Here is a 27,413-nt window from a genome sequence, read left to right on the forward strand (position 1 = left end):
CAGAAATGACCCAACTCCCTTACCCAGGACAGACCCAACTCCCTCACTCAGGACAGACCCAACTCCCTCACTCAGGACAGACCCAATTCCCTCACCCAGGACTGAACCAACTCCCTCACTCCCAGGACAGACCCAACTCCCTCACCCAGGACTGAACCAACTCCCTCACTCCCAGGACAGACCCAACTCCCTCACTCAGGACTGAACCAACTAATCACCCAGGACAGACCCAACTCCCTCACCCAGGACAGACCCAACTCCCTCACTCCCAGGACAGACCCAACTCCCTCACTCAGGACAGACCCAACTCCCTCACCCAGGACTGAACCAACTCCCTCACCCAGGACAGACCCAACTCCCTCACTCAGGACAGACCCAACTCCCTCACCCAGGACTGAACCAACTCCCTCGCCCAGGACAGACCCAACTCCCTTACCCAGGACAGACCCAACTCCCTCACCCAGGACAGACCCAACTCCCTCACTCAGGACAGACCCAACTCCCTCACCCAGGACAGACCCAACTCCCTCACTCAGGACAGACCCAACTCCCTCACCCAGGACAGACCCAACTCCCTCACTCCCAGGACAGACCCAATTCCCTCACTCAGGACTGAACCAGCTCCCTCACCCAGGACAGACCCAACCCCCTCACCCAGGACTGAACCAACTCTCTCACCCAGGACAGACCCAACTCTCTCACTCAGGACAGACCCAACTCCCTCACCCAGGACAGACCCAACTCCCTCACCCAGGACAGACCCAACTCCCTCACCCAGGACAGACCCAACTCCCTCACCCAGGACAGACCCAACTCCCTCACCCAGGACAGACCCAACTCCCTCACTCCCAGAAATGACCCAACTCCCTTACCCAGGACAGACCCAACTCCCTCACTCAGGACAGACCCAACTCCCTCACTCAGGACAGACCCAATTCCCTCACCCAGGACTGAACCAACTCCCTCACTCCCAGGACAGACCCAACTCCCTCACCCAGGACTGAACCAACTCCCTCACTCCCAGGACAGACCCAACTCCCTCACTCAGGACTGAACCAACTAATCACCCAGGACAGACCCAACTCCCTCACCCAGGACAGACCCAACTCCCTCACTCCCAGGACAGACCCAACTCCCTCACTCAGGACAGACCCAACTCCCTCACCCAGGACTGAACCAACTCCCTCACCCAGGACTGACCCAACTCCTCCCCGGTGGGCGGGCCCGTCCCGGGGGCGGGGCCTGTCGGTGGGCGGGGCCAGCGGAGGTTTAAAGCCCAGTGGCTGAAGTGAGGGGCCGGACAGCTGGAGCCGTCACTCCGCCGAGCGCAGGACATGGACCGGGAGGAATATCGCGTCCGTGGTGAGTTCAGCTCCGGCTCTCGGGTTAATCGGCGGCGGCTCAGGATCTGATCCGAGCAGCGGGAGTGTCCCCGGGGTCCCGGCTCCATCCCCAGGACCGGGAGAGTTGGACAGAACCAACTCCCAGTTACAGAACCTCAGGACGTCCCAAAGCTTTCCCAGCAAGTGAGGTTCTTGTGAAGTGTGGTCACTGTTGTAATGTAGGAAACGCGGCAGCCAATTTGCGCACAGCAAGATCCCACTAACATCAATGTGATAATGACCCAATCATCTGTTTTACTGGTGTGTATTGAGGGAAAAGTATTGGTCAGGACACGGAGAGAACTCCCCTGTTGCTCGAATAGTGTGAAGCATCTTTTATACCCACCTGAAGGCAGACCGGGTCTCTCATCTGAATGGTGGCTCTTCTGACAGCGCAGCTCTGAAGGTTCAGCCTGGATAATGTGCTCAGGTCCAGGAGTGAGGTTTGAACCCACAACCTTCTGACTCCGAGGCGAGCGTGCTACCCACTGACTGAGAATGAGAGACTTGGAATGGGATTAAATTTAAAAAAGTGAATGTAAAGGACAGAGTGTGAATTGTGTGACCGAGATCAGGGAGTGAACTGAGCCTGTGAGTCAAACCGAGCAAGGCAGGCTGTCACAGGGCAGGGTTTGAATGGTCAGTTTGGATATTTTAGAAAAAGTAACCCGGTCCTTAAAGTCCGGCCACTGGTTCGGAGGTAAGGGCTCTTAAAGACATTCCCATTGGCAACAAAGCCCGCCTCAAGAACCCACAGCAGGTCTCCCGGACGGCTGACAGTCAGGACCCTGTGGTGGAGTTAGGGGGAAAGGTGTTAGCGAGGGGGAAAGGTGGTGAGAGTCCACGGGTGTGGGTGTTAGAATTAAATTGCCGGAGTTGTAAACCTTTTTCTCATGTGTGGCATTGGTTAAACAGCAGCATCTTACACTTACTTTTAGTGTCTGTTACATGTTGCAAGTCAAGTATTCGCACAATTAGCGGACTGTTAATCAGAGAAAAACGGGAATTCTGTTTGTAATTAAGAGAAATTCTCTCCTATTCCAGTCAAAATGATTCACGGACAAAGATTGCACTATCATCTTTCTCCCTATCCTTGTCTCTATCTCTCCTTTCGTTGCTTTTGCTCAATCTTTCTCTCCCTCCTTTCAGTCTCTCCCTGGGGGGAGGGAAAGAGTGGGAGGGAGACCATGGTATTTTCCTGAATTTAAAACGATCTCTCCGAGGATGTCCTGATTGGCAGGAGATAGGGACACATCAACAGTTAATCTTCCACAGAAGTCATGGCAGCCAATTCGCGACCTATATTCCTGTATGTTTAACAATGACCCTTAGTCTGTGCTGTACCTGCATGCTAGCTTTCGGTGTTTCTTGCATGAGGACACCCAAATCTCTCTGAACACCAACATTTGAAAGTTTCTCACCATTTAAAAAATATTCTGTTTTTCTATTCTTACCAAAGTGAATAACCTCACATCTCCCTACATTATACACCATCTGCCACCTTACTGCCCACTCACTCAGTCTATCTATATCCCTTTGCAGGCTGTGTGTTCTCCTCACAGCTTACTGTCCCACCTAGCTTTGTACCATCAGCAAACTGGGATACATTACAATCGGTCCCTTCATCTTGGTTATTAATATAGATTGTAAATAGCTGAGGCCCCAACACTGATCCTTGCGGCACCCCACTAGTTACAGCCAGCCAACCTGAAAAAGATCCGTTTACCCCGACTCTCTGTTTTCTGTCTGTTAACCAACCCTCTATCCATGCTACTCTATTACCCCCAACCCCATGAGCCCTAATCCTGTGTAATAACCTTTTATGTGGCACCTTATCGAATGCCTTTTGGAAATCCAAGTATACTACATCCACTGGTTCCCCTTTATCTACCCTACTAGTTACATCCTCAAAAAACTCAAAAAATTTGTCAAACACGATTTCCCTTTCATAAAACCATGTTGACTCTGCCTAATCATATTATGATTTTCTAAGTGCTCTGATACCACTTCCTTAACAATGGGTTCCAGCATTTTCCCGACGACTGATGTCAGGCTAACAGGCCTGTCGTTCCCTGTTTTTTCTCTCCCTCCTTTCTTGAAAAGCGGTCTTACATTTGCGACCTTCGAATCCGCTGGGACCATTCTGCTAGCCTTTCTATGTCCTATTGCAGTTGATTGGTATCATCTTCACTGCCACATCCAAGTTTGGTACCATCCGCCAGTCTGAAAAAACAGCCATTTACCACAAATAAAAACAGAAAATGCTGGAAATACTCAGCAGGTCAGGCAGCATCTGTGGAGAGAGAAACAGAGTTAATGTTTCAGGTCGATGACCCTTCATCAGAACTGGAAAAAGTTGGAGATGGAACAGGTTTTTAAGCCAGTGTAGGGGCAGGGAAAGGGGGGAGGGGAGGAAAGAACAAAAGGGAAGGTCTGTGATAGGATGGAAGACAGGAGAGATTAAGAGACAAAAGGGATGATGGTGCGAGGCAAAAGGAGATGGTAATGGGACAAGTTAAGACAAAAGATGACTCTAGATGAAGTGTATATGGCAATGGCAGTTTACCACAACTCATGTTTTCTGTCCTTAAGCCAATTCCTTATCCGAGCTGCCACTGACCCACCTATTCCATGAGCCTCAATTTTGTTAACCAGCCTCTGTGTTACTTTGTCAAATGCCTTCCTAAAATCCATGTAGACAACATCCATTGCATTCCCTTCATCAATCCTCCCTGTTACTTCATCAAAAAATTCAATTAGATTAGTCAAACATGATCTGTCTTTTACAAATCTGTGTTGGCTCTCTTTAATTAGCTTAAACCTCTCCAAGTGCCTGTTAATTTTTTCCTTGATTATTGTTTCTAAAACTTTACCCACCACTGATGTTAAACTGACCGGCCTGTAGTTACTGGGATTGTCCTTCCACCCTTTCTTGAACAATGGTGTCACATTTGCCACTTTCCAATCCGCAGGCACCTCTCCTGCATCTAGGGAAGTTTGGAAATTCTGTTCTCATGACCTCTCTTTGCCCCTCTTATTTTCTTTTCCACTTCTCCTATGAACTTTCTATATATAGCCTGATTCTCAGATGTATTTGCAACCTGACTCACTTTAACATCTTATCCAACAGTCAGTGCAGCACTCCCTCCGCACTACCCTGGAGTCTCTGCCAAGTATTTGCGGTTATATTTTGCTTGGTGAATTAATTGGGTATTCTGGCATTTTTGCGTGATGTTTCTGTCAGTACTTGCTTTATTATTCTTTGCTGCAGCCAATTAAATCGCAGTGAACAGAGCGGTGTGCGAGGGTTCCCAAATCCCTGCTAAACTTAGATCAGGAGGATGAGTTCATGAGAGCAGAATAAATGCAGGTGAAAAAAGTCCTGGTGTTTTGTTCACACACAAACCTCTCCTGGGCTGATGTTTATTGACTCCTCACCTTTACCTGCACATTTGGGGGGGGGGGCGGTATTTACCACAGGACAGGCTGTCAGATTGTGACAACATCTGGAACAGGGATGGCTCTTCCCATGGAGTGACGGTCACTCACCGCAGGAGATCCAAACCATTGCAGGGGGCGCGGTCACATCAGGCAGTCTGCAGTGCACAAGAATGAAGAAAGTGACAAATACTGTGCTTTCAACATCTGGACAGGAGGCAATTTAATGTTTGCTAACAATCTTGTGTGCAATGTTATCAAAAATCACCTGGGAGTCCATAGACTGCAAAGGCTCATGTCGCTGAGGCGGCCTGGTCTGTGCCACCTTGTTCCTGACCGGGAGCTGCCAGGCCTGGGCAGCCTGGTGTCCCCTCCCACACAGCCGGGGCTCTGGAGGGGAAGGCCACAGGTCAGGCATGTGCTGCTGTCGTGAGACCCTCCCGCCAGTGTACACCGAGGGGCTGAAACCAGTATAAAAACCCCCCTTGGGCCGTATGATGTACAAGTGTGTTAATTGTAAATGCACTTGTAATCTGTTGATGTAAATAGAGTACCATGTACTGCATTCATCTGGATTATGTCATATGTAATAAGATTGGTGGATTGTAGTGTAATGCATCGTGACAAGTGTTGGAATGTATCTTGACCCCCTTGGGCTGTATGACTTATAAAATGTGTAATGAAAATGCTTTGTAAGGTGTCTCTGTAAATTGAGTGCCATGTACCGCAGTTAGTTTGTGTTGTAGGTGATGTAGACTGTGTATTGTCATGTTTCTCAACACATTTTTATGAATAAAGTATATATTTTTGAAAAAAAATGTGCTCCTGTCATGAGAGACAACCGTATCCGGCAGGCGGACTCCCTCTGGCACCATTGCACTGGCCCACGGTCTGTGTCTAAGGGAAGCTCCGATCCTGAGCCACTGGCCCGGCTCTGGAGGTGGTGCAGCGCCTGTTGTTGGAAGGAGTCTCCCTGCCGCTGGATTTATTGGTTGGCCATTGTTCCCGAGTGTTTGCTCGGGTCTGTCTCTTGGTGCCAAGCGCCTGGTGTGTTGGTTATTGAATGTTTCCCTCTGTCTCCCCAGGGAAGGAGCTGGTGGATTATATCGCCGAGTACCTGAGCTCAGTCAGGGAGCGCCGCGTTTATCCTGATGTGCAACCCGGCTACATGAGGGAGCTTCTCCCGGCCCGAGCCCCGGAGCAGGGCGACAGCTGGAGCCACATCTTGGAGGACATCGACAGGGTCATCATGCCTGGGGTAGGCCCCGCCCCCTCTCCCGGCCCCTCCCGCCTGGGCCAATCCTGACCCGCCCCTCCCACCTGGGCCCCGCCCCCGGTCCCGCCCCTCATGACCCCGCCCCTCCCGCCTGCGCAAATCCTGACCCGCCCCTTCCTCTGGGCCCCGCCCCGCCCCCTTCCCTGGGCCCCGCCCCTCCCACCTGGGCCCCGGCCCCGCCCCTCATGACCCGGCCCCTCCCGCCTGGGCCCTGCCCCCGCCCCGCCCCCTCTCCTGGGCCCGCCCCCCGACCCCGCCCCTTCCCTGGGCCGCGCCCCCGGCCCCGCCCCGCCCACCTGGGCCCCGCCCCCGGCCCCGCCCCGCCCGCCTGGGCCCCCCCCCAACCAGGGCCCCGCCCCCGGCCCCGCCCCTCCCGTCTGGGCCAATCCGGCCCCGCCCCTACCGCCCAGGCCCCGCCCCCTCACTGATCACTGAGCCGCTATTGGTCCATATTATTGTAGCGTTCAGCCTTTCATCTTTCTAATCTTTGTTTCGGGATTTTCCTTTTTTAAATTGAAGTTTTATCCGTTAATGTCAAAAGTCTTCAGATTCTCGACCTCAGATAATCGAGCTCGCATTAATAAATGTCGTTGACTTTATTAACAGCGTTAACATAGAGTGTAGCACAAAACACCCCGGGACCAGTTAGCACTCCGGGACCAGAGATCTGCCGCACTCTGAAGCAGTCTCTCAAATTCAAATTCAAATTCAAATGTTTTATTGGCATGAAAGTTTACAGAGAACCATATTGCCAAAGCTTACATAGCAAAAAGGTACATTTTCAAACATTCTGTAGGTGTCAATCGATTTGACATTTGTTGGGTACATACAATATTACTCTCTCTCTCTCTCGAGTCTGTTCGATCTGAACCCTAGATTTATCGGTAACTGATTTACAATCTAACAGCTATCCTTGGACAATAGCGAGGTCAGTTATAACAACAAATACTTTGTTGCAGTATTTTGCTATCGTACTAGAGCGAGGTCAGTTAACTCGACTGTTTAAATTGTCGAGTCAGGTATAAATACCAATTTCCCCTTTCCCATCAAGCCCGTTGTTACGCATCCTCCTTCCATACAATAAGGTCTAACTTTTGCAATGACATTTGTAATCATGATTTATACAAACAGACATTACTTAAGATATCCAACAACAATCAAGAAGCTCGACACCAAAAGCAGCCCGCTTAATTGGCACCTGATCCACCACCTTAAACATTCACTCCCTCCACCACCGGCGCACCGTGACTGCGGTGTGTACCATCTACAAGATGCACTGCAGCAACTCGCCAAAGCTTCTTCGGCAGCACTTCCCAAACCCGCGACCTCTTCCACCTAAAAGGACGAGAGCAGCAGGTGCATGGGAACACCACCACCTCCAAGTCACACACCATTCTGACTTGGAAATATATCGACCATTCCTTCATCGTCGCTGGGTCAAAATCCTGGAATTCCCTCCCTAACAGCACTGTGGGAGTACCTTCACCACACGGACTTGCAGCGGTTCAAGAAGGCGGCTCACCACCACATTCTCGAGGGCAATTAGGGATGGGCAATAAATGCCGGCCTTGCCAACAACACCTACAACCCATGAATAATTTTTAAAAAAAATCTGATTTAATGGTACACATTTAGACACGACATAACGACATTTATTCATTATCAACATTAACTCTTTTTTGACCAGACTGCCCCTTGAGATTACTGACAATTACACTCCTTCATCCAATATCAAACATCCATAGAAAGCAAAAAGTATATTAACATCAAGTGTATTAGTAACTCCCGAGAATCTAGTCGACCTGCTACCTACACAACGGTTTCATTCTTTCCATATAATCTTTGCATTTTAATCAGTTCACGTAATAATATAAAATAATGAGCACATTGCTCTTCCCCACATCAGTAGGTCAGTTTACACTGGCCAACAGCACAGGACAAAACCGCCACTTCTTCAGAGGTCTTCACTTGTCACTGAAAGGAACAAAGGATTTTCCAACAGTGAGGTTTCCCCCAATTATTCAGGAAAGCTATATTGCTCATTGTTTAGTTGCTGGGAAAACCATTTTGAATTAGTATACTAATCATCTTTCACCTTGGATCCTTTCTTTATTTTAGAATACATTTTTGCTTAAAATACCCCAACATTAAAAGGAACCCTATTTTCATATCCCTACTGTGGGAGAATTGGTCTTTTCCTTTTAAAGTGTGTTTTCTGCCCCAGTCTGTCTCCCTTCAATGTGTAGTAAGCACCCTGGGCAATGGGGCAGAAACCAACTTGGCTTCAGGCCTCCGGCTTGCCCCTTGAAGTGACCATCTTGTTTTATTGCTGTTCCTCTGTCATTAGTACCGATTGTAACTGTGTGAATTGCATTGTGGGAGAGTCAGGGTCCAGGGCAGTGAGTTCCGATTGACCAAATAGTCCTTTCTTGTGGTAAACTTCTGACCGTGTGTTTTTCTGTTGCTGCAGGTGGTTCACTGGCAGAGTCCTCACATGCACGCCTACTTCCCTGCTCTCACCTCCTGGCCATCTCTACTCGGGGACATGCTGGCAGATGCCATTAACTGTTTGGGATTCACTTGGGTAAGAAATGTCCATCGCTGCTATTGACCTTTCAGTAATAATGTACGGCCCAAAGCTGAGAGATTGACAGAGAATCTGTAGACAGGTGATCTCTACCTAGTTATTCAATGAGTTTATAATTGTTACAGTAAATAAATGGCTTTTTCTAGTTCTGATTGAAAGGTCGAGAGTCTGAAATGGTCATTCAGTAAGTCTGACTCTTGCTACTTCTATATTGGCCAAAGTCCACTTCTCTTTAAATTGGGCAGAAGTTCACCAATCTCCACATGTCTGAAACTCTCCCTGACCCGATTTGGAGAGAGTTAACAGTATTGGTTTATAATTTTTTCTGAATGGATCCTTCTTCACTGATTCACTCCCCACTCCTCATTCCCATGGTGTCTTTCTGAAATCAGTGCTGCTCCCTCTCATTCTCCCAGTGACAAAGTTGGGCAATGTTATTGTGAGACAGAATTATTGCAGGCTCCCTGAAACTCTCAAAATACTCAAGTCACAGTACTGAATAACGGAATACACTGAGGTCTTGATAACTAACTGTGGGATCCCAATGGGGTGAATCATGGCTAATTATCATGGAATCATAGAATCTTACAGCACAGAGGGGGCCATTTGGCCAGTCATGCCTGTGCTGGCTTTTTGAAAGAGCTGTACAATTTAGTCCCACACCCCAGCTCTTCCCCCATAGCCCTGCAAATTAGCCCTCTTCAAGTACATGTCCCATTACCTTTGACAGTTCCTATGGAATCTAATTCCACCACCTTTTCAGGTCATGCGTTCCAGATCATAACAACCCTCAGTGGAAAAAAATTCTCCTCAGTTCCCCGCTAGTTCTTTTGCTAATGATTTTAAATCTGTGACCTTTGGTTATGACCCACTTACCAGAGGAAACTGTTTACCCTACTTGCACTATCAAAACCCCTCATAATTGTGAACACCTCCATTTGGTCTCTCTTTAACCTTCTCTGTTCTAAGGAGAACAATCCCAGCTTCTCCAATCTCTCCACATAACTGAATCTCTCCTCTCTGGTATCCTCCTGGTGAACCTGCTCTGTCCCCTCGTCAAGGCCTCAACGTCCTTCCTGAAGTGTGTGAACAATAGTTACCTGGTGGATCTTGGGTTTGGAATGAATACCAGACTCCGGTTATATTATATCTGCATGAAAATTAATTCAACAGTTTTTAATTCCAGGCTTCGAGCCCAGCCTGCACCGAGTTGGAGATGAACGTGATGGATTGGCTGGCTGCAATGTTGGGCCTTCCTAATTACTTCTTGCACCATCACCCAGACAGTCAAGGGGGAGGAGTTCTGCAGGTACAAACCGACACTCTCACTGCTTGTCCAGTCAGCACACTGACACATTTCCCTTAATGATTCAGCTGGTCAGTCATAATGTATCCTTTTAATTTTGATAAATATATTACAACATTTGCCCCTGATCGGCACCATTGAAACCTGCATTTTAACTGCAGTCTCAACGAAAGTACAGCCCTGACCTTATTGTAAGTATTCTGCCATTGAAATACTGCCTGGTTTTATAGAAAAATAATTCTGATAATTTTCAGGTTTTAGAGTGCAGCCTCTGAATTCTATCACACTGCTAATTTCTCACAGTTCCATAAACACACAAGTTTCCAGACTCTGTTCTCAGACCTGAGACACTTCTTGTCATTTAGATTATGCTAGTATATTGAAGGAGAGTTGAGTTTAAGTAAAGGTGCCTGAGGTCTCCACTCTGCACAGCTGGGCTCTCCTCTTGTGTTAAATCAATCAAATCAAAAAACAAATATAACTAAAAAACCAGTAACTTTTAAAAAACACAAATCAGAAATTAAATTAAAATTTGGTCATTTGGACCTATTATGCACTCCAGTCCCCGCGGCGCCCACCGGTCACGAAATTGCTCGAGCGTGCCGGCGGAGACCGCGTGCTCCATCTCCAGGGCCACCCGGGCGCGAACATGGCCGCGGAAGGGCGGGAGGCAATCAGGCCGGACGACCCCCTCGACCGCCCGCTGCCTGGACCGATTAATGGCTTTCTTGGCCAGGCCCAGGAGCAGGCCCACGAGGAGGTCCTCCAACCTGCCCGCTCCCCTCCGCACGGGGTGACCGTAGATCAGGAGCGTGGGACTGAAGTGCAACCAAAATTTGAGGAGCAGCCCCTTCAAAAAATGGAAGAGGGGCTGCAACCTCTCACACCCCATGTATACGTGGAACACGGACTCCTCCAGACCGCAAAACAAACAGGCGGTCTGGGAGTCCGTGAACCTATTTAAAAATCTATTGCACGGAACTGCCCTGTGCAACACCCTCCAGGCCAAGTCCCCAATAGAACAAGGGAGGACTCCCGCATAGAGAGACCCCCATTGGGGACCTCCGTCTCCGTCCGGAGGTAAAACGGCACGCCACGGCGTGTCCGGACGGCAGGCGAAGATGGCACAGCTGGGCTCTGGTCCCAGGGCAATTTCAGGTGTGAATCTGAGAGCCTCCACCTGTTGGTCCATTGTCCTTCATCAGCCGACCCTGAGCTCACAGCTGATGCCGGGCGAGTAGACTGAAGGGTTCAATCATGGGCAGTGCAGCCTAGTACTCTCGGCCTGCTCCAGGATTGTCACCTCATGCCCAGTCTGGAATTCGCCTGGTCAGGCTCATTGCACTGCAGAGAGGCTGTGTGCATAAATGGGAACATCCCATAAACTTGAAATGACTCTGCCCCTGGGTAGACACTGTACAAAATCTGGTCAGTTCTAAGAATGTCCCAAATTGTTCATCATTGGATCAGTGATGGTCTTGATTCACTGCAGAGAAACCAATTAATCGGGATGAGAGAAAGCAAATTAGCTCCTTGAAGTTCATCCCTTATCTGAAACCTCTTTATTGGAATCTAATTACTAAATGTAAATGTGCAGAGACTATGTTGACCCTGGATATTGTAACATTGCAGAGCACAGTCAGTGAGTCCACATTAATCGCCTTGCTGGCTGCAAGAAAAGCCAAGATCACAGAGATGAAATCCACCGACTCCAACACTGATGATTCGGTTCTCAACTCCCGACTTGTTGCGTATGCATCTGACCAGGTAAGACTGCCTCTGACCAGGTGAGACTGCCTCTGACCAGGTGAGACGGGCCTCTGAGCAGGTGAGGATGTTGTGTTGCTGTAATAATGTCCTCCACCAGAGGGAGCCTTTGCTCCATCGGCTGCAGCAATTGGAGTGAATCTGTGACAGGTGAGTGCCGGGCGGCTCTGCTCCTGATTGTCTGAACTCCGCCAGAGCTCCCGCTCCCCAACACTAGGCAGGCAGCGGAATCTCAGCCTCGCTTCTGTGAATTCTGTGTAATTATTCCCACTGTATTCAAAGCTCCTAATGTGGCTCATTCACACCTCTGTGCAGTGACTTCACCCCAGTCTCTGTGTTTCGGGGTTCCAGGGTGTCTGGTCTGAACCTACATCCTCGCCCCATGTACCCGCCCCACCGGCAGGGAGGCCCGGGCAGACAGTCGCTGTCCCTGCATCCTCGCCCTGCATCCTCCGTGTTTCTCTGCGGGTTCTGCTGGTGTCTGGTGCCCGGTGCGGGGAATGTGCGGCTCCCATGTTGGCCCTTGGAGTCGCTGCACGATGAGATATTCGCCCATGTCCGGACACCGTGCTCCTCCTGCAAAGGCTGGGTGTGGGGCCCCGGTTATACGAGACATTCCGAATAGTGCTCACTGTGGGCGGGGAGGGGTGGCGTGTGTGAGCAGGGCTGGGGATGCCCCCGGGCTGCAGGTTCCGCACCGAGCGCTGGCCGGCCCGGCTCGGCTCGGGACCCCTGACTGACTCGGGGTTATTGGGGATTGTTGGGAATGTGGGGATTGTTGGTGATTTGGGATTGTTGGGGAATGTTGGGATTGTTGGGGAATGGTTGGGATGCTGGGATTGTTGGGGTTGTTGGGATGCTGGGATTGTTGGTGATTTGGGATTGTTGGGGAATGTTTGGGATTGTTGGGAATGTTGGAATGTTGTGATGCTGGGATTGTTGGGGTTGTTGGGATTGTTGGGATGCTGGGATTGCTGGGGTTGTTGGGTCCAATGCCGCTCCGGCTCTTGCCTGTGTGGTGCAGATGGTCCATCCGGGGCCAGAGTATTGACCTGGCCAATATTCCAAATTTGCTCCCCGTTCTCACTACTGTCTGTGGGATCTTGTTGTGCACAAAATGGCTTTCGCGATTTTCTGCATAGGTTATTGGCATTTGAAGGCAATTTGTTGCGAAGCGCTTTGCGACGCTTTGAGCTGGGGTGCGAGGATTGATCAGTCAGACAACGGAAATCCCGGTTAACGTCACCTGGGAGTCGGGATTTTTGGGAATTTGTTCAGTGCCGGTTGGGGAGGGTTGGAACCCAGTGTCCCAACCAGGTCCCATGTTACACCAGCGGCTTTCTCCACATTCCTCCTTGTATCTATTTTCTTTTTAAGGCTCACTCCTCTGTAGAGAAAGGGGGTCTGATCGCTTTAGTGAAAATTCGGTTCCTTCAGACGGATGAGGATTTCTCGCTGCGAGCGGAGACTCTGAGCCGAGCGCTGGAAGATGACCGGAGCCGAGGACTTGTCCCATTCTTTGTGAGTCTGAAAAAGGACACATTTCTCCCGAGCTGGTGTCAATCTGTTCCTGAGCCTGTATATCTCCAGAATCTCCCTCCTGTACAATCTTTAATACAACTGCCTGCTTTCCAGTAACCTCGCCCTGTTCTTCCGTCAGTTTGAGGGAATTGTGCCAAACCTTTGCTTATTTGGAAGCTCGATTCTTGCTCAGGTTTAATCTCAAAGACAGACCAGCTGAAACTATTTTAATTCTTCATAAATGTACTTTTTAAAGAGTGAAGTATATTAAATAATGAGAATTAAGTATTGAGAATATATATTGGTTGGAAGTTGCAGATGTCCCAGGATCACTGGCGGAGCTTGTGTGAGGGGTGGGCTGTCGCTGGGGGTCAGAGCTGTGGATTTGAGTTAATAATCTCGGCCCACATTTGTAGTCATTGTGCGGGATGCGGTGTTTCAGAGGAGACGCTGAACCCGGGCCACTGACCTGGGGATCCAGGTGGACATTATGGGATGTCTGGGCTCCTCTCCCGTGTCCCGACCACCTTTGCCTCCCGACCAACACCAACAAAAAGCCGATTCACCGATTACTCATTAGTACGATAGCAAAATACTGCAGATGCTGGAAATCCAAAATAACAACAGAAAATGCTGGAAAAACTCAGCGGTCTAGGCAACATCCGTGGAGAGAAAATAGAGTCAACGTTTCGGGTGAAAACCCTTTGTCAAGACTAAAGAAGCACAGGAAATGAAATAGATTACGAGGCCAGGCTGGGAGAGAACAAAAGAGAAGAGACATTAAGAGATATTCAAAACGAGACGAGATGATGATCAGACTAGTGGAGACAAAAGACGGCTTTAGATTAGGTGTGAAATGCGCTGGCAGAATGGGAGACAGCTGCCATGTGGGAGAGAGAGGAAAGGGAGGGAGGGGGGGGGGAAGGGCCAAAACAAAGGTGTGGATAAAATATAAGTAAAAATGTAATAGGGGCCGAGGTTATGATTTGAAATTGTTGAACTCGATATTGAGTCCGGAAGGCTGTAAAGTGCCTAATCGGAAGATGAGGTGCTGTTCCTCGAGTTTACGGTGAGCTTCTGTGGAACAATGCAAGAGGCCGAGGACGGTGAGGTCCGAGTGGGAATGGGGCGGTGAATTAAAATGACAGGCGACCGGTGTAAAGTCTGTGGGTTGTACAGTTAATAAATACACAGACTTCAGGAGTAACAAACAAACAGGTCTTTTACTATTCAGAGGTCCGGGCGAATCTGCCCCAGTTATCCTGCCCCAACACTTATATACTGGTGTGGTCACTGTCGGTATTACAGTATACAGAAGCCAAACAAATAGTGCCACACCTAAAGTAGTTCTCTTAAAGGTGAACGGTTACATGCAATAGTTCCCTTAAAGGTTGACGGGTACATACACTACAACCGGAAGCTCAGGGTCACCCTTACGGACTGAACAGAGGTGTTCCGCAAAGTGGTCACCCAATCTGCGTTTGGTCTCCATTTTTTATCCACACCTTTTGTTGGATCCGTGTGTTAATGGAGACATGGAATGTAGGAGTTGATTTAACAAGTGTTTACTGAACAAAGTCTGGAGGTGAACTAACTATACAAGACGCTATACAGGCTTATATACCCGAGTGGTCACTACCGGTACTACAGTACACAGGGGCTTCAAAAAAAACATAGTTCCTCTTAAAGGCACATACACTACAATTCCTCCCCTTTTAGATAAATAGTACATAACATTTTAAGTAATCATTAAATAACATTTTTACAAGAACAATAATCTACACATTTGCTGAAGTTAATCAATTACAAATTCAGTCTCTCTGGAGACTTCCTGACTCGGTCCGGATAACGCCTCGGTGGTGTAGTAGGTTCTTTTGGCAAGGTCGATTCAGCTTGAATGCCAGTGTCGGGTTCATCTGGTTCCAGTATCACCGGATCAGAGGTAGATACTATGGGTATCTCTGCTTCATCATTAGGTGTATAGAGTTGTGGTGTAGGTTGTCCCTTTTCGGATGACTCTATGATCTGGTCAGCATGGCGCCTTATTATGCTTTCTCCAATGTCCACGGTATACATCAGTGGTCCTAGTCATGTGCAAATAGTTCCAGGCTGCCATTTCTCGGTACGGTAGTCCCGGGCCAAAACTTGTTGACCTATCTGGAAGGTTCTAGTTGGCCTTTCATTCATGTCTTGAAGTTGCCGGTTCTCTACGTCCCTTTTGATGTTTGGCTTGATCAAATCCAGCCAGCATCTTAGTCTTCTATTGAAAAACATCATGGCGGGGGTTTGGTTTGTAACCACATGTGTTGCATTCCTGTACGCAAACAAGAAGTTATCTACCTTATGTTGTAGATTTATGTCTTCATTACCCATGGCCTTTATGGCCTTCTTGAAGGTCTGGACAAACCTTTCAGCTAATCCATTGGTGGCGGGATGGTATGGGGCGGACGTGTAGTGCTTAACCCCATTGTTTTTTAAGAACTTCCTGAATTCTTCGGATACAAATTGCGGTCCATTATCAGAACAGATCTGTTCAGGCAGCCCATTCCTGGCGAATATGGTCCTTAATACTGTGATGGTTTTTTCCGTGGTGGTGGAGGACATCTTTATTACCTCCGGCCACTTGGAGTGTGCATCCACCGCGATTAAGAACATTGAGTCCATAAATGGACCAGCAAAGTCAATATGTACCCTTTGCCATGGAGATGAGGGCCACTCCCATGGATGTAGAGGGGCTTGTGGTGGGGCGTTTTGGACCTTCTGGCATCCTAGACAGCTCTTGGTCATTTCTTCAATGTCTCCATCGATACCTGGCCACCACACAAACGCTCTTGCTAAGTTCTTCATTTTCACTCCACCCAGATGCCCCTCGTGAAGCTCCTTTAGCACTTTATCCTGGAGTTTGGGTGGAATCATCACTCTGGATCCACACATCAAGGTTCCTCGGCACACTGACAGCTGTTCTCTTCTTTGCGAGAATGCTGGCAACAGTGGTTCGCCATGTGCTGGCCATCCCTTCACCATTAAATCATAGACTCGTGAGAGAGTCGGGTCATTTCTCGTTTCCTTTTCAATGGTAGAATTTGTCACTGGTAGACATTCCACTATGGTCGAGTGGAACATCTCCACTGGGTCCACTGTAGGTGCCTCTTCTACTGTTGGCAACGGTAGGCGCGATAAACCGTCAGCATTCCCATGCTGTTTTGTTCCTTTGTATTCTATGTCATATTGGTGTGCCCCTAGGAAAAGGGACCACCTCGGTAGCCTTTGCGCTGTCATAATGGGAACGCCCTTTTTAGGGTTGAATATGGAGACGAGGGGTTGATGGTCAGTCAACAAGGTAAATTTTTGTCCGTGTAAGTAATGGTTGAATTTCTTCACCCCCCACACCAGGCTGAGTGCCTCCGTCGATCTGGGCATAGTTACGCTCAGCTGAGTTCAATGAGCGTGACGCAAAAGCTATCGGCCGTTCCGAGCCATCAGGGAATCTATGCGATAATACCGCTCCCACGCCGTAAGGGGATGCATCGCACGCCAGTCTGATTGGCAGTGATGGGTTGTAATGAGCCAACACTTCCTTGGACGTGATCAAGCCTTTGCATTTATGGAAGGCACGTTTACAGTCGTCGCTCCATTTCCAAATTACTCCCGTTTGTAGCAGTGCGTTAAGAGGGTGCAGAACCATTGACAAGTTCGGTAAAAATTTATGATAGTAATTTATTAATCCCAGGAACGACCTTAATTGTGAGACCTTTTCAGGCGCTGGGGCTTTTACGACCGCTTCAATTTTTTCAGGTGACTTATGCAACCCTTCTTCGTTAATGACATGGCCACAATATGATATTTGTTTCTGGAAAAATTCGCACTTGGGGCGATTTGCTCGTAGGCCTCGTTCTCTCAGCCTCGTGAGCACCTGCTCCAAATTGGCAAGGTGCTCGTTGTCGTTTTCTCCTGTTACAAGGATGTCGTCTAGGTAGCATTGAGTCCCCGGAATCCCTTGCAGGACTTGCTCCATAGCTCTTTGCCAGATAGCTGGAGCTGATGCTACTCCGAAAACCAGTCGATTGTACTGGTACAGGCCTTTGTGTGTGTTTATCGTGAGATACTTTTTAGAGGCCTCCTCAACCTCCATCTGTAGATATGCCTGTGCCAAGTCAATTTTGGTGAAACGTTTCCCTCCGGATAGTGAGGCGAAAATATCTTCTATCCTCGGAAGAGGATACTGTACAGTGTGAAGAACCGGGTTTACAGTCACCTTGAAGTCCCCACAGATGCGAATTTTTCTCTGTTCTTCAGATTTATCATTATTCAACGTTTTTTTCATGACCGGGACGATGGGTGTTGCCCACTCGCTCCAATCTACCTTGGATAACACGCCTGCTTTTTCCAAATTCTCCAGCTGTGCCTCGACTGCTGGACGAATTGCGTATGGCACCGGTCTTGCCTTAAAAAACTTGGGAATTGCCGCATCTTCCACTTTTATTGAGGCGGTGGCGCCTTTCAGGGTTCCTAGTTCCTGTTGAAACACTTCTTTGGCGTTAGCCAAGATGTCTTTTAATCGTCCAGGTATGACGTCATCATTTTTTTTTCTTACTGGTCACCGTCAGTGCCTGAATGGAGTGCCAGTCTAAACGTATCTTTCTGATCCATTCACGTCCCAACAACAGTGGACCACCATCTTGCAGAACGTATAAATATAACTTCTGTATTTCCTTGCCGTTGTATACAACAGGCACCCTTATTTTCCCTCTGGGGTATACTTTCTGCCCCGTATATGTCTTCAAGATAATGGATGTGTCTTTCAAAGGTATATGCGGAAATAGCCGCTCGTAATCCCGTCGACTTATGACGGTCAGAGCTGATCCTGTATCTAGCTCCATTTTAACTGGGGACCCCGCTATCGTGAGGGTAACCCAAATGGTCTGGTAATCTTCTTTGGCAATTACATTATGTAATTTGAGACAGCTTAGTCTCTTGTTTCCGGAGTCGCTATCGCTCTTCTGGTCTTCGGAGCTACTGTCCGTCATCATTTGTACCTTTCTGTACTTTTCCTTATTGACCTTTTTACTGTCAGCGGATTTTTTTCCAGATCGGCATACACATGCAATGTGTCCCATCTTTCCGCATTGCCTGTATGCTTTGTCCTTGAACCAGCAGTCCCTCTGGTCATGGGTGGATCTGCCGCAGCGATAACATCTCTCGAAACCCCGTGTCATTTCATGGGTGCCGAAATCCTGTGGCTTTTGCTGTATCTCTGCAGCTCCTCTTGCTGCTGCTTCGTATGATACAGCCACACTGAAAGCCTTGTCCAGTGTCAAATCTTTCTCAGAAAGTAGTCTTTTCTGTGTTCCTTCGCTTAGGAGACCGCAGACGAATTTGTCTCGTAGAGAATCTGCCAGTCCTGCCCCGAATTGGCAGTGCTTTGACAGCTTTCGTAATTCGGTGAGGTAATCAGTGTTACTTTCATTCTTGTGCTGATTCCTCCTGAAGAATTTGAATCGTTCCGCTATCAGCAGCGGTGTTGGGTTTAAGTGCTCCTGTAGGGTATCAACAATCTCCTTAAAATTCTTGTCCATCGGTTTGGCTGGAGTGATCAAGTTTCGTAACAGCCCGTATGTCCTTACGCCCATCAGATTTAGAAGTACCGATGCCTTTTTATCATCCGCTACTTCATTCGCCTTGCAATATACCTCCACTCTTTCCACATATGTGGTCCAATCCTCTATCACTATCGAAAGCAGTAATATTGCCAGTCTTAGGCATCCTGAAAATCAAAAATGGCGCCTTCCGTGCTTTTCCTTCTTCCCTGCCAAGTCAAGATGGCGCCTCCCGCGCTTTCCTGCCGCTGCTGCCAATGCTGTTCTCTGCGGTTCCCGTTGCGACCTGCAGCTTTTCGCGGTATTTCTATTAAAAAAAATTTTTTTTATTTACACATATATTTTAAACAGTTTCTCCGTCACTTGGAGAATCGTTCCCGTCGGACCCTCTGGGACTTTCCCCTGCCTCTGCTCGGTCCGAACGCCGACCTGCTTTGCAGCGCCGGCCGTCTCCTGAGTGCTCCACCCTCTGTCTCTGTTTGCTTTTGCTTTTCGACTCGCTGCCCGGCCCCGCTGCAGAGCCATCCGATCGAGCCCCAGACCGCCGCCCAGGAAGGATCAGTGCACTACCTGCCACCAGCCCGTTTAGCAGTTTTTTTTGTTTTTTTTCTTCGACCTTCGTCTGAGGAATCGATCTCCTTGAGGTGCTGCCGAATTGCAGGTAAGTTCGTTTCTAACTCGTCGCCACTGTTGGATCCGTGTGTTAATGGAGACATGGAATGCAGGAGTTGATTTAACAAGTGTTTACTGAACAAAGTCTGGAAGTGAACTAACTATACAAGACGCTATACAGGCTTATATACCCGAGTGGTCACTACCGGTACTACAGTACACGGGCTTCAAAAAAAACATCGTTCCTCTTAAAGGCACATACACTACACCTTTGTTTTGGCCTCCCCCCCCCCCCCCCCCCCCCCCACCCCCCCACCTTTCTCTCTCCCACATGGCAGCTGTCTCCCATTCTGCCAGCGCATTTCACACCTAATCTAGAGCCGTCTTTTGTCTCCACTAGTCCTATCACCATCTCATCTCATTTTGAATACCTCTTAATGTCTCTTCACTTCTTTTGTTCTCTCCCAGCCCTGCCTTTCGATCTATTTCATTTCTTTTCCAGTCTTGACAAAGGGTTAGACCCGAAACGTTGACTCTGTTTTCTCTCCCCGGTGTTGCCTGGCCTGCTGAGTTTTTCCAGCATTTTCTGTTGTTATCACCGATTATTCAGCTCTTTGCGGTTTACTGATGACGAACGCCTTTGTTTAAAGAAAGTGCCCTGGGGTTGTCCCCAGGTTTGTTTGAAGTGTGGAGGTTTATCTGCTGATGTCAACCTTGCCTTGTCTTTCAGCTCTGCGCCACTCTGGGCACTACTGGCGTTTGCGCCTTTGATCCTCTGAGCGAGCTCGGGCCCCTCTGTAAGTTGCCATTTCTAGAATTATTTCTAGTTATTGGTCAGGTCCACTGGACGATGGACACTGACCACAGGAGGAGGTTGTCCGACCCACCCTGGGGTCTGAATGATCGCCGACACTTTAATATCTCGGCACCTATCCAGTTACTGGGTTTAATGGAATATTTTGTACCAGACAGAATAAGGTGAGGGTTTGAGCAGCCGCGAGCTCCTGGGGTTAAACACCCGCCCAGAAACCCCCTGATTGGAGAGAAGTTAATCAACATCTTGCAGGGAATAAAGAAATGTTGTAAAAATTACTTTTTGAAATCCCACCATTTAATATTTTTGAGACTTCCAAATGCAGGTAAAACTTTGATGCATTTTAGCAGAGAAAGAGTCCACTCAGAATCCTGATTTTAGATCCAGTACCGTAGGGAATTGGGGAGGGTAAGTGTGAGGGGGAGAGTTACCCAGGGCTGGTGACCCGGGGAGTTACCCAGGGCTGGTGACCCGGGGAGAGTTACCCAGGGCTGGTGACCGGGGAGAGTTACCCAGGGCTGGTGACCGGGGAGAGTTACCCAGGGCTGGTGACCGGGGAGAGTTACCCAGGGCTGGTGACCGGGGAGAGTTACCCAGGGCTGGTGACCGGGGAGAGTTACCCAGGGCTGGTGACCGGGGAGAGTTACCCAGGGCTGGTGACCGGGGAGAGTTACCCAGGGCTGGTGACCGGGGAGAGTTACCCAGGGCTGGTGACCGGGGAGAGTTACCCAGGGCTGGTGACCGGGGAGAGTTACCCAGGGCTGGTGACCGGGGAGAGTTACCCAGGGCTGGTGACCGGGGAGAGTTACCCAGGGCTGGTGACCGGGGAGAGTTACCCAGGGCTGGTGACCGGGGAGAGTTACCCAGGGCTGGTGACCGGGGAGAGTTACCCAGGGCTGAACAGTGGAGTTTTTAGAATGTTGCTGACTGAGGTTGAAACTTTAATTGTGACTCTTGCATGTTTAATTCCTGAACTGATCAGAGTCCTGACCAGTCCAGTGAATCTGGGATTTCTCGACAAATGCCATGTTGTATAAAGCAGTTGGATTGTTTCTGAATGGATGATTCTAAATCCTTTTGTTGCTCCTGATTTAACTGTCCAGGTGCCAGCGAGGGGCTCTGGCTTCACGTCGATGCAGCGTATGCAGGAACTGCCTTCCTCTGTCCGGAATTCCGGAACTTCCTGCAGGGTATTGAATATTCCGATTCCTTCGCCTTTAACCCCTCCAAGTGGATGATGGTTCACTTTGACTGCACGGCCTTCTGGTGAGGGGTGGTGTGATGGGGCGTGGCCGTGGGTGGTGTGACGGGGTGGTGTGATGGGGCGTGGCCGCGGGCGGTGTGATGTGACGGGGTGGAGCCGTGGGGGGCGGTGACGGAGCGGGGCCGCGGGCGGTGTGACGGGGCGGTGTGACGTAGTGGGGTGGGGCCGCGGGTGGGGTGACAAATATCACTGAGCCATGGCCTGCTGGCAGATGGCACTAAATAACATAAGAATTAGGAGCAGGATTCGGCCCCTCGAGCCTGCTCCGCCATTCAATAAGATCATGGCTAATCTTCGACCTCAACTCCACTTTCCTGCCCGATCTCCATATCCCTCGATTCCCCTAGTCCAAAGATCTATCTATCTCAGCCTTGAATATACTCAAGGACTCAGCATCCACTTCTTCTATCTGTTTTATCAAACTGGGGAAAAAAAAGTTTTCTGAACTGAGGACTGTTAAAAGTGTAAATTGCGCTCTCCCTCTAGCCCAGATCCACTCTGTTCTCGAGGCCTCTTCGATTTGCTGTGTCTGCAGCTCAGTCAGTTCCCAGGTGTGTTTGGAGTTTATCTCACAGGAGTTACTCTTTCACAGGGTCAAAGATAAGTACAAGCTACAGCAGACCTTCAGCGTAAACCCTGTGTACCTCCGGCACGCCAACTCTGGAGCGGTCGTTGACTTCATGGTGAGATGCCAATTTTAAATAGTCTTGGTGTTGCAAGTGATCAGAGCAGAGCTGGGAGAGGGAAGGATGTGGGAAGGGAACTTGGTTTGGGATCACGACATGTGCTGAGATTCGGCACCACTAACTGCTGAGGTTAATGAGGTCAGGGGTTGTAGAGGTTTATGGGAGTCGACAAAAGGACATTTTGACTCCTTCAAGACTTGAGTTAATAACCGAGTGTCCATCACTGATTACTGTGACACAACTTGTGTGGAGAGGTTGGTGGGGGAGTGATTGCTCCAATCAGAATATTAATTACTGTGAAAGAATATTTCCAACTTGACCTTCACTCACAAGTGAGCAGCAAGGCACCTGATTCTGGTTTGGCAACTGATGGAGGTGGACACTTCCTGAGGAAGAACAGAGAGAGGCCTGGGATTGGCGCAGGATTCAGAGCAGCCTAACAAAAGGAAACTTGACACATTACAAATTAAAGATTGGATTTCTAATTAAAGGCAATCTGCCAAGGCTCCAATGTTTTCCTCTCCTTTAATCCTGGAACATGTGGGATCAGTGACCTGGGATAATCCTGGGACACGTGGGATCAGTGACCTGGGATAATCCTGGGACATGTGGGATCAGTGACCTGGGACAATCCTGGGGCATGTGGGATCAGTGACCTGGGACAATCCTGGGGCATGTGGGATCAGTGACCTGGGATAATCCTGGAACATGTGGGATCAGTGACCTGGGATAATCCTGGAACATGTGGGATCAGTGACCTGGGATAATCCTGGGACATGTGGGATCAGTGACCTGGGACAATCCTGGGACATGTGGGATCAGTGACCTGGGACAATCCTGGGACATGTGGGATCAGTGACCTGGGACATGTGGGATCAGTGACCTGGGACAATCCTGGGACATGTGGGATCAGTGACCTGGGACATGTGGGATCAGTGACCTGGGATAATTCTGGGACAAGTTCTTCTAATTGTTAGAAGTTTGATTTTAGTGAGTTAGTGCAGGGATTTGTTTGACGGCAGTCTTGTTGATGAAAGGACCGGGTCTCTTTCCACAGCATTGGCAAATCCCTTTGAGCCGCAGGTTCCGATCCTTGAAACTCTGGTTTGTTATTCGCTCTTTCGGAGTGGAGAAGCTCCAGGCACACGTCAGACAGGTAAGTGTCGGGTGATTAAAAAAAATATAGCAGTTGTGTATTTGAAGTGAAGCTAGAGTTTCAATTCTATACCTCTATTTATGAAGTCCAGGATCCCGTAAGCCTTTTTAACTGCTTTCTCAACCTGCCCTGCCACCTTCAACGATTTGTGCACATATACCCCTAGGTGTCTCTGTTCATGCACCCCCTTTAGGATTGTACCCTTTAGTTTATTGTACCCTCTCCTCATTCTTTCTACCAAAATGTATCACTTTGCATTTTTCTGCGTTAAATTTCATCTGTCACGTGTCTGCCCATTTCACCAGCCTGTCTATGTCCTCTTGAAGTCTATCACTCTCCTCCTCACTGTTCACTATACTTACAAGTTTTGTGTCATCTGCAAATTTTGAAATTATGCCCTGTACACCCACATCCAAGTCATTAATATATATCAAGAAAAGCAGTGGTCCTAGAAACTAGAGGGCTAGAATAGAATGGGGAGGAAGTTTTGCTACAGCTACACAAAGCTCTGGTTAGACCACATCTGGGGTCCTGTGTACAGTTCTGGGCACCGCACCTTAAAGCACAGATTCACCAGAATGTTACCAGGGCTCCAAGGGTTAAATTATGAGGAGAGATTACATAAACTAGGCTTGAATTCCCTGGAATATAGAAGGCTAAGGGGTGATTTGATTGAGGATTTCAGGATTTTGAAAGGTATTGATACGGTAGATAGACATCTTTTCCACTGGTGGGGGGTGGGGGGAGTCTGGGACAAGGGGACAGAACTTTAAAATCAGAGCCAGGCCAATCAGGAGAGTAGTTAGGAAACACGCCTTCACGCTAAGGGTGGTGGACGTGTGGAACCCTCGCCCACAAAAAGCAGTCGATGCTGGGGCTCAATTAATAATTTTAAATCTGAGGTCGATAGATTTTTGCTAGACAAGGGAATAAAAGGATACGGAGCCAAGGCAGGTGGATGGAGTGGAGATACAAATCAGCCATGATCTCATTGAATGGTGGAACAGGCTCGAGGGATTGAATGGCCTCCTTGTGTTCCTGTGTTCCTGAAGCCATACCAAGTTCCTCATTGTGGAAGATGGACAGGTTACACTTGGGATCTTTACAGGCATCAGGAAGAGTGGAAACTCTTGTCCTTGAAGTTTGGGCATGATTCAAATCCTGGTCCTCGCTGGTGGGACTGCCCACTGTGACCTCCATCACCAGTCGCTGTAACCTTTTGAATAATGTTACTTTATTGACAACACATTTTTCAGGTGTTTTCTCTACAGCTGCAATAAAAGCTCCTTCTTGTCAAAGTTAGTACAAACTGCCAGCTCTATCCAGACTAAAGTGCTGTACACTCTCACCCCCTTCCCCACACAAAACCCCAGACACTGGATGTATTAACGCACTCTTTTGGGAAAACCCCTCAAATGAGCTTTCCCTTATCACGGATCTCCTCCGACGGGAATTCCAACCTTTCCTTGTGGTATTGGCAGAGTCGGGGCTCAAATGTCCACCAACCTGACATTTCCACTTTCTGTAAGTTAGTGATAATGAGGTTTGACTGTTTAATGTGTTACAGTCCAACAACCTGCACCTTCACTCCCTCCATGTAAACTCATTTCAGCTTATTGTTGTCTTGTTTAATTCCAACTTTAACAGGCGTATTTTTTAATGTTCAGGGTACGGAGATGGCCAAGTATTTCGAGTCCTTGGTTAGAAGTGATTCCAATTTTGAAGTTCCAGCAAAAAGGCACCTTGGGCTGGTGACCTTTCGTTTGAGGGTGAGGAGATTTATCACGGCAATGTCACACAGAATAGTGATCTCCATCTAATAGCCTATCAGTGGTAGGATACGGTGTCTGTGCTAATCCTAGTAATTGGCTGCGCATTGTCCACACAGTTTAGATTTGTAGTGATTATATCATTGTCGTTGACCCTATACTATCCCCACTGGAAGGACAGACCTGGGTGATATATGCCAGGAAATTAAATGAAATAAAACATCTTTAAAAAGTAATGGATACGAAATGTGTTCCAGGCCAGGATCTCATTTCAGCACCTGAGCCTCTTGTCGGGAGGATGTTATTGAAATCATTCCTGACTATCCAATTTATTGTCTATTTTAGTGGCTCTCCCCGGCTTTCCTCCCAGTAAGGAATGTGATGTCATGTAACACAATGTATTTTTCTGTTGTCTATAATTGGCCTGCCCTTTCACAGGCATCAGTCTAACGATTCCTGCGAGTGATTGCTCTGGGGCATATTCTGAGGTCAGTGATGGGGTGGTTTCTGTTACTAAGGATGTTTCCTTGCAGATTCGTAGGTGCTTGGAAATCCCCAGCTCTGCTGAATATTGGAAGAATCGAGCACAAAATGACTGGCTTTCTTTCTCTTTAAAAACAAATATGGAATATATTTGCATGTGTGACACTAGAAAGGTGAGGGTCATGTCTCGGCAGATCGACCGTGGCATTGCTCACTGAGTCAGGATGTGCTGCTTCATAAGAACAGCAGCATTACACCAGGTATTATTCTGCTGCTAATGGCGGCATGTGTCCCTTTAAGGCTGCGGGTGTACCCGCTCTGCAGTCGTGAAATTTGTCCGCAGATCAGTCCGAGGCCAGAATTGGTTTGCTTTAAGTGTGACTTTCTGTGGTAATTGGGATCAGAGGAAGGCGTACACATTAGTGTTCTGATGGGATTGGTCATTGCAGGTTCTGTCTCCAATATCTTTGGTGCATGAATTTGGAAATGACACTGTGTTAGGAATTGAATTGATTGGTGTATTGAGATATCGTGGACTGTATATGTTCGTGACAAGAAAGCACTTGCGCCCCTCCCCAAGATTTATGGGTTTGGAACAGCCTTGTGGAGAAGGGGATTGATTCATGGCTAAATGACACCTTTTAAAGTGAGCTGGATTGATGAGAAGGGAGCTGAGGGTTAGAGATGCACATCACGGCAAAGGTCTAATCAGAATGCTGTATTTTCGAACATGTGATTCATTAGTGAATTAATGATGTTGAGCTAAAACAGCATACCATTAAAATTTGTTTGTGAATAAACAGGGACCCAATAGTATGACCGAAGAGCTCCTGCTGAACCTCACCCAATCCGGCACCATGTACCTGGTACCAGCCACCATCCAGGAGATGTTCATCATTCGCTTCACTGTCACTTCTCAGTTCACTGTCCGAGACGACATCCTGAGAGACTGGAACATAATCCAGCAAAGTGCAGTCAAAATCCTATTGAACGTTTCCAAAGATCAGAATGGCCTCCTGAGCAACAGGGGGGGATGTGTGCCAAAGAAAATCCAGTCAAGTTGTAACAGCATTGGTGCCAAGGCACTGGTTACTGGCCAGAGTATCTCCAAATATGGGCAAAACAAACAGCTTTTACCAGTTGAAACCAAGATGGCTTGTTTGCTTCCAAAAAGTGAGGTTGCCAATCAATGGTATGCTTCGAATGCCGAAGGTCTGCTGGATCCTTTTGAAGACACGTTTAGTGCGGAGGCTTTGATACCCAAGGCTAAATCTACCCCCTCCTCCCTGGTGCACAGCTACCTGCCGATCCAAGGTAAGCGCAAGACCAGCCGCTCAATGAGCTGCAACACTGAGCTCATCTGTGGCATTCCAAAAGACACCTTGGGATCACTGAGCAGAGAAACAGTCATCCTCCAGCTCCCAGAAAAAGTGATACTGGAAAATATCGTCTACAAGAAGCTGAAAAAATTTCTGAGTGTGCCCAGCTTCCCAGCATCTCCTGGCCACTGTACCATCCAGCTGCCCTGTTGCCATTTGCAGTTAATTAAGTAGTTGGTCCAATTCTTCACCCGTTGTCTGTATTCATTTTATCGGTTATGTAGCATTCTTAATCCGCAAAGGGAAATCATGGAACAATTGAGCTCAGATTTCTGTTCATTTCATGATCAGAGTTTTAATTAACTGTTTGTGATCCTGATTGTATTATCAAGTGCTGTAGTCTTTACCTGATCAATAAAACACTCCAATTATTAAA

The 27,413-nt window shown here is 48.3% G+C and overlaps 1 protein-coding gene across 1 annotated transcript; it reads left to right on the forward strand.

Annotated features, from left to right (window-relative positions):
- Nucleotides 1-1,307: 1,307 nt before the first annotated feature.
- On the forward strand, nt 1,308-27,413 carry hdc (histidine decarboxylase). Its single transcript, XM_085968306.1, has 12 exons — nt 1,308-1,362; nt 5,906-6,078; nt 8,567-8,680; nt 9,870-9,992; nt 11,622-11,756; nt 13,134-13,277; nt 20,217-20,283; nt 21,404-21,566; nt 22,157-22,247; nt 23,308-23,406; nt 25,074-25,175; nt 26,462-27,413. The coding sequence occupies exons 1-12, from the start codon at nt 1,335-1,337 to the stop codon at nt 27,209-27,211; spliced, it is 1,989 nt and encodes a 662-aa protein (XP_085824432.1). The 5' UTR covers nt 1,308-1,334; the 3' UTR covers nt 27,212-27,413.

The sequence above is a fragment of the Somniosus microcephalus genome, chromosome 27, assembly GCF_052327205.1.
Source record: "Somniosus microcephalus isolate GS21.2 chromosome 27, FLI_Smic_1.0, whole genome shotgun sequence".
Classification (NCBI taxonomy): domain Eukaryota; kingdom Metazoa; phylum Chordata; class Chondrichthyes; order Squaliformes; family Somniosidae; genus Somniosus; species Somniosus microcephalus.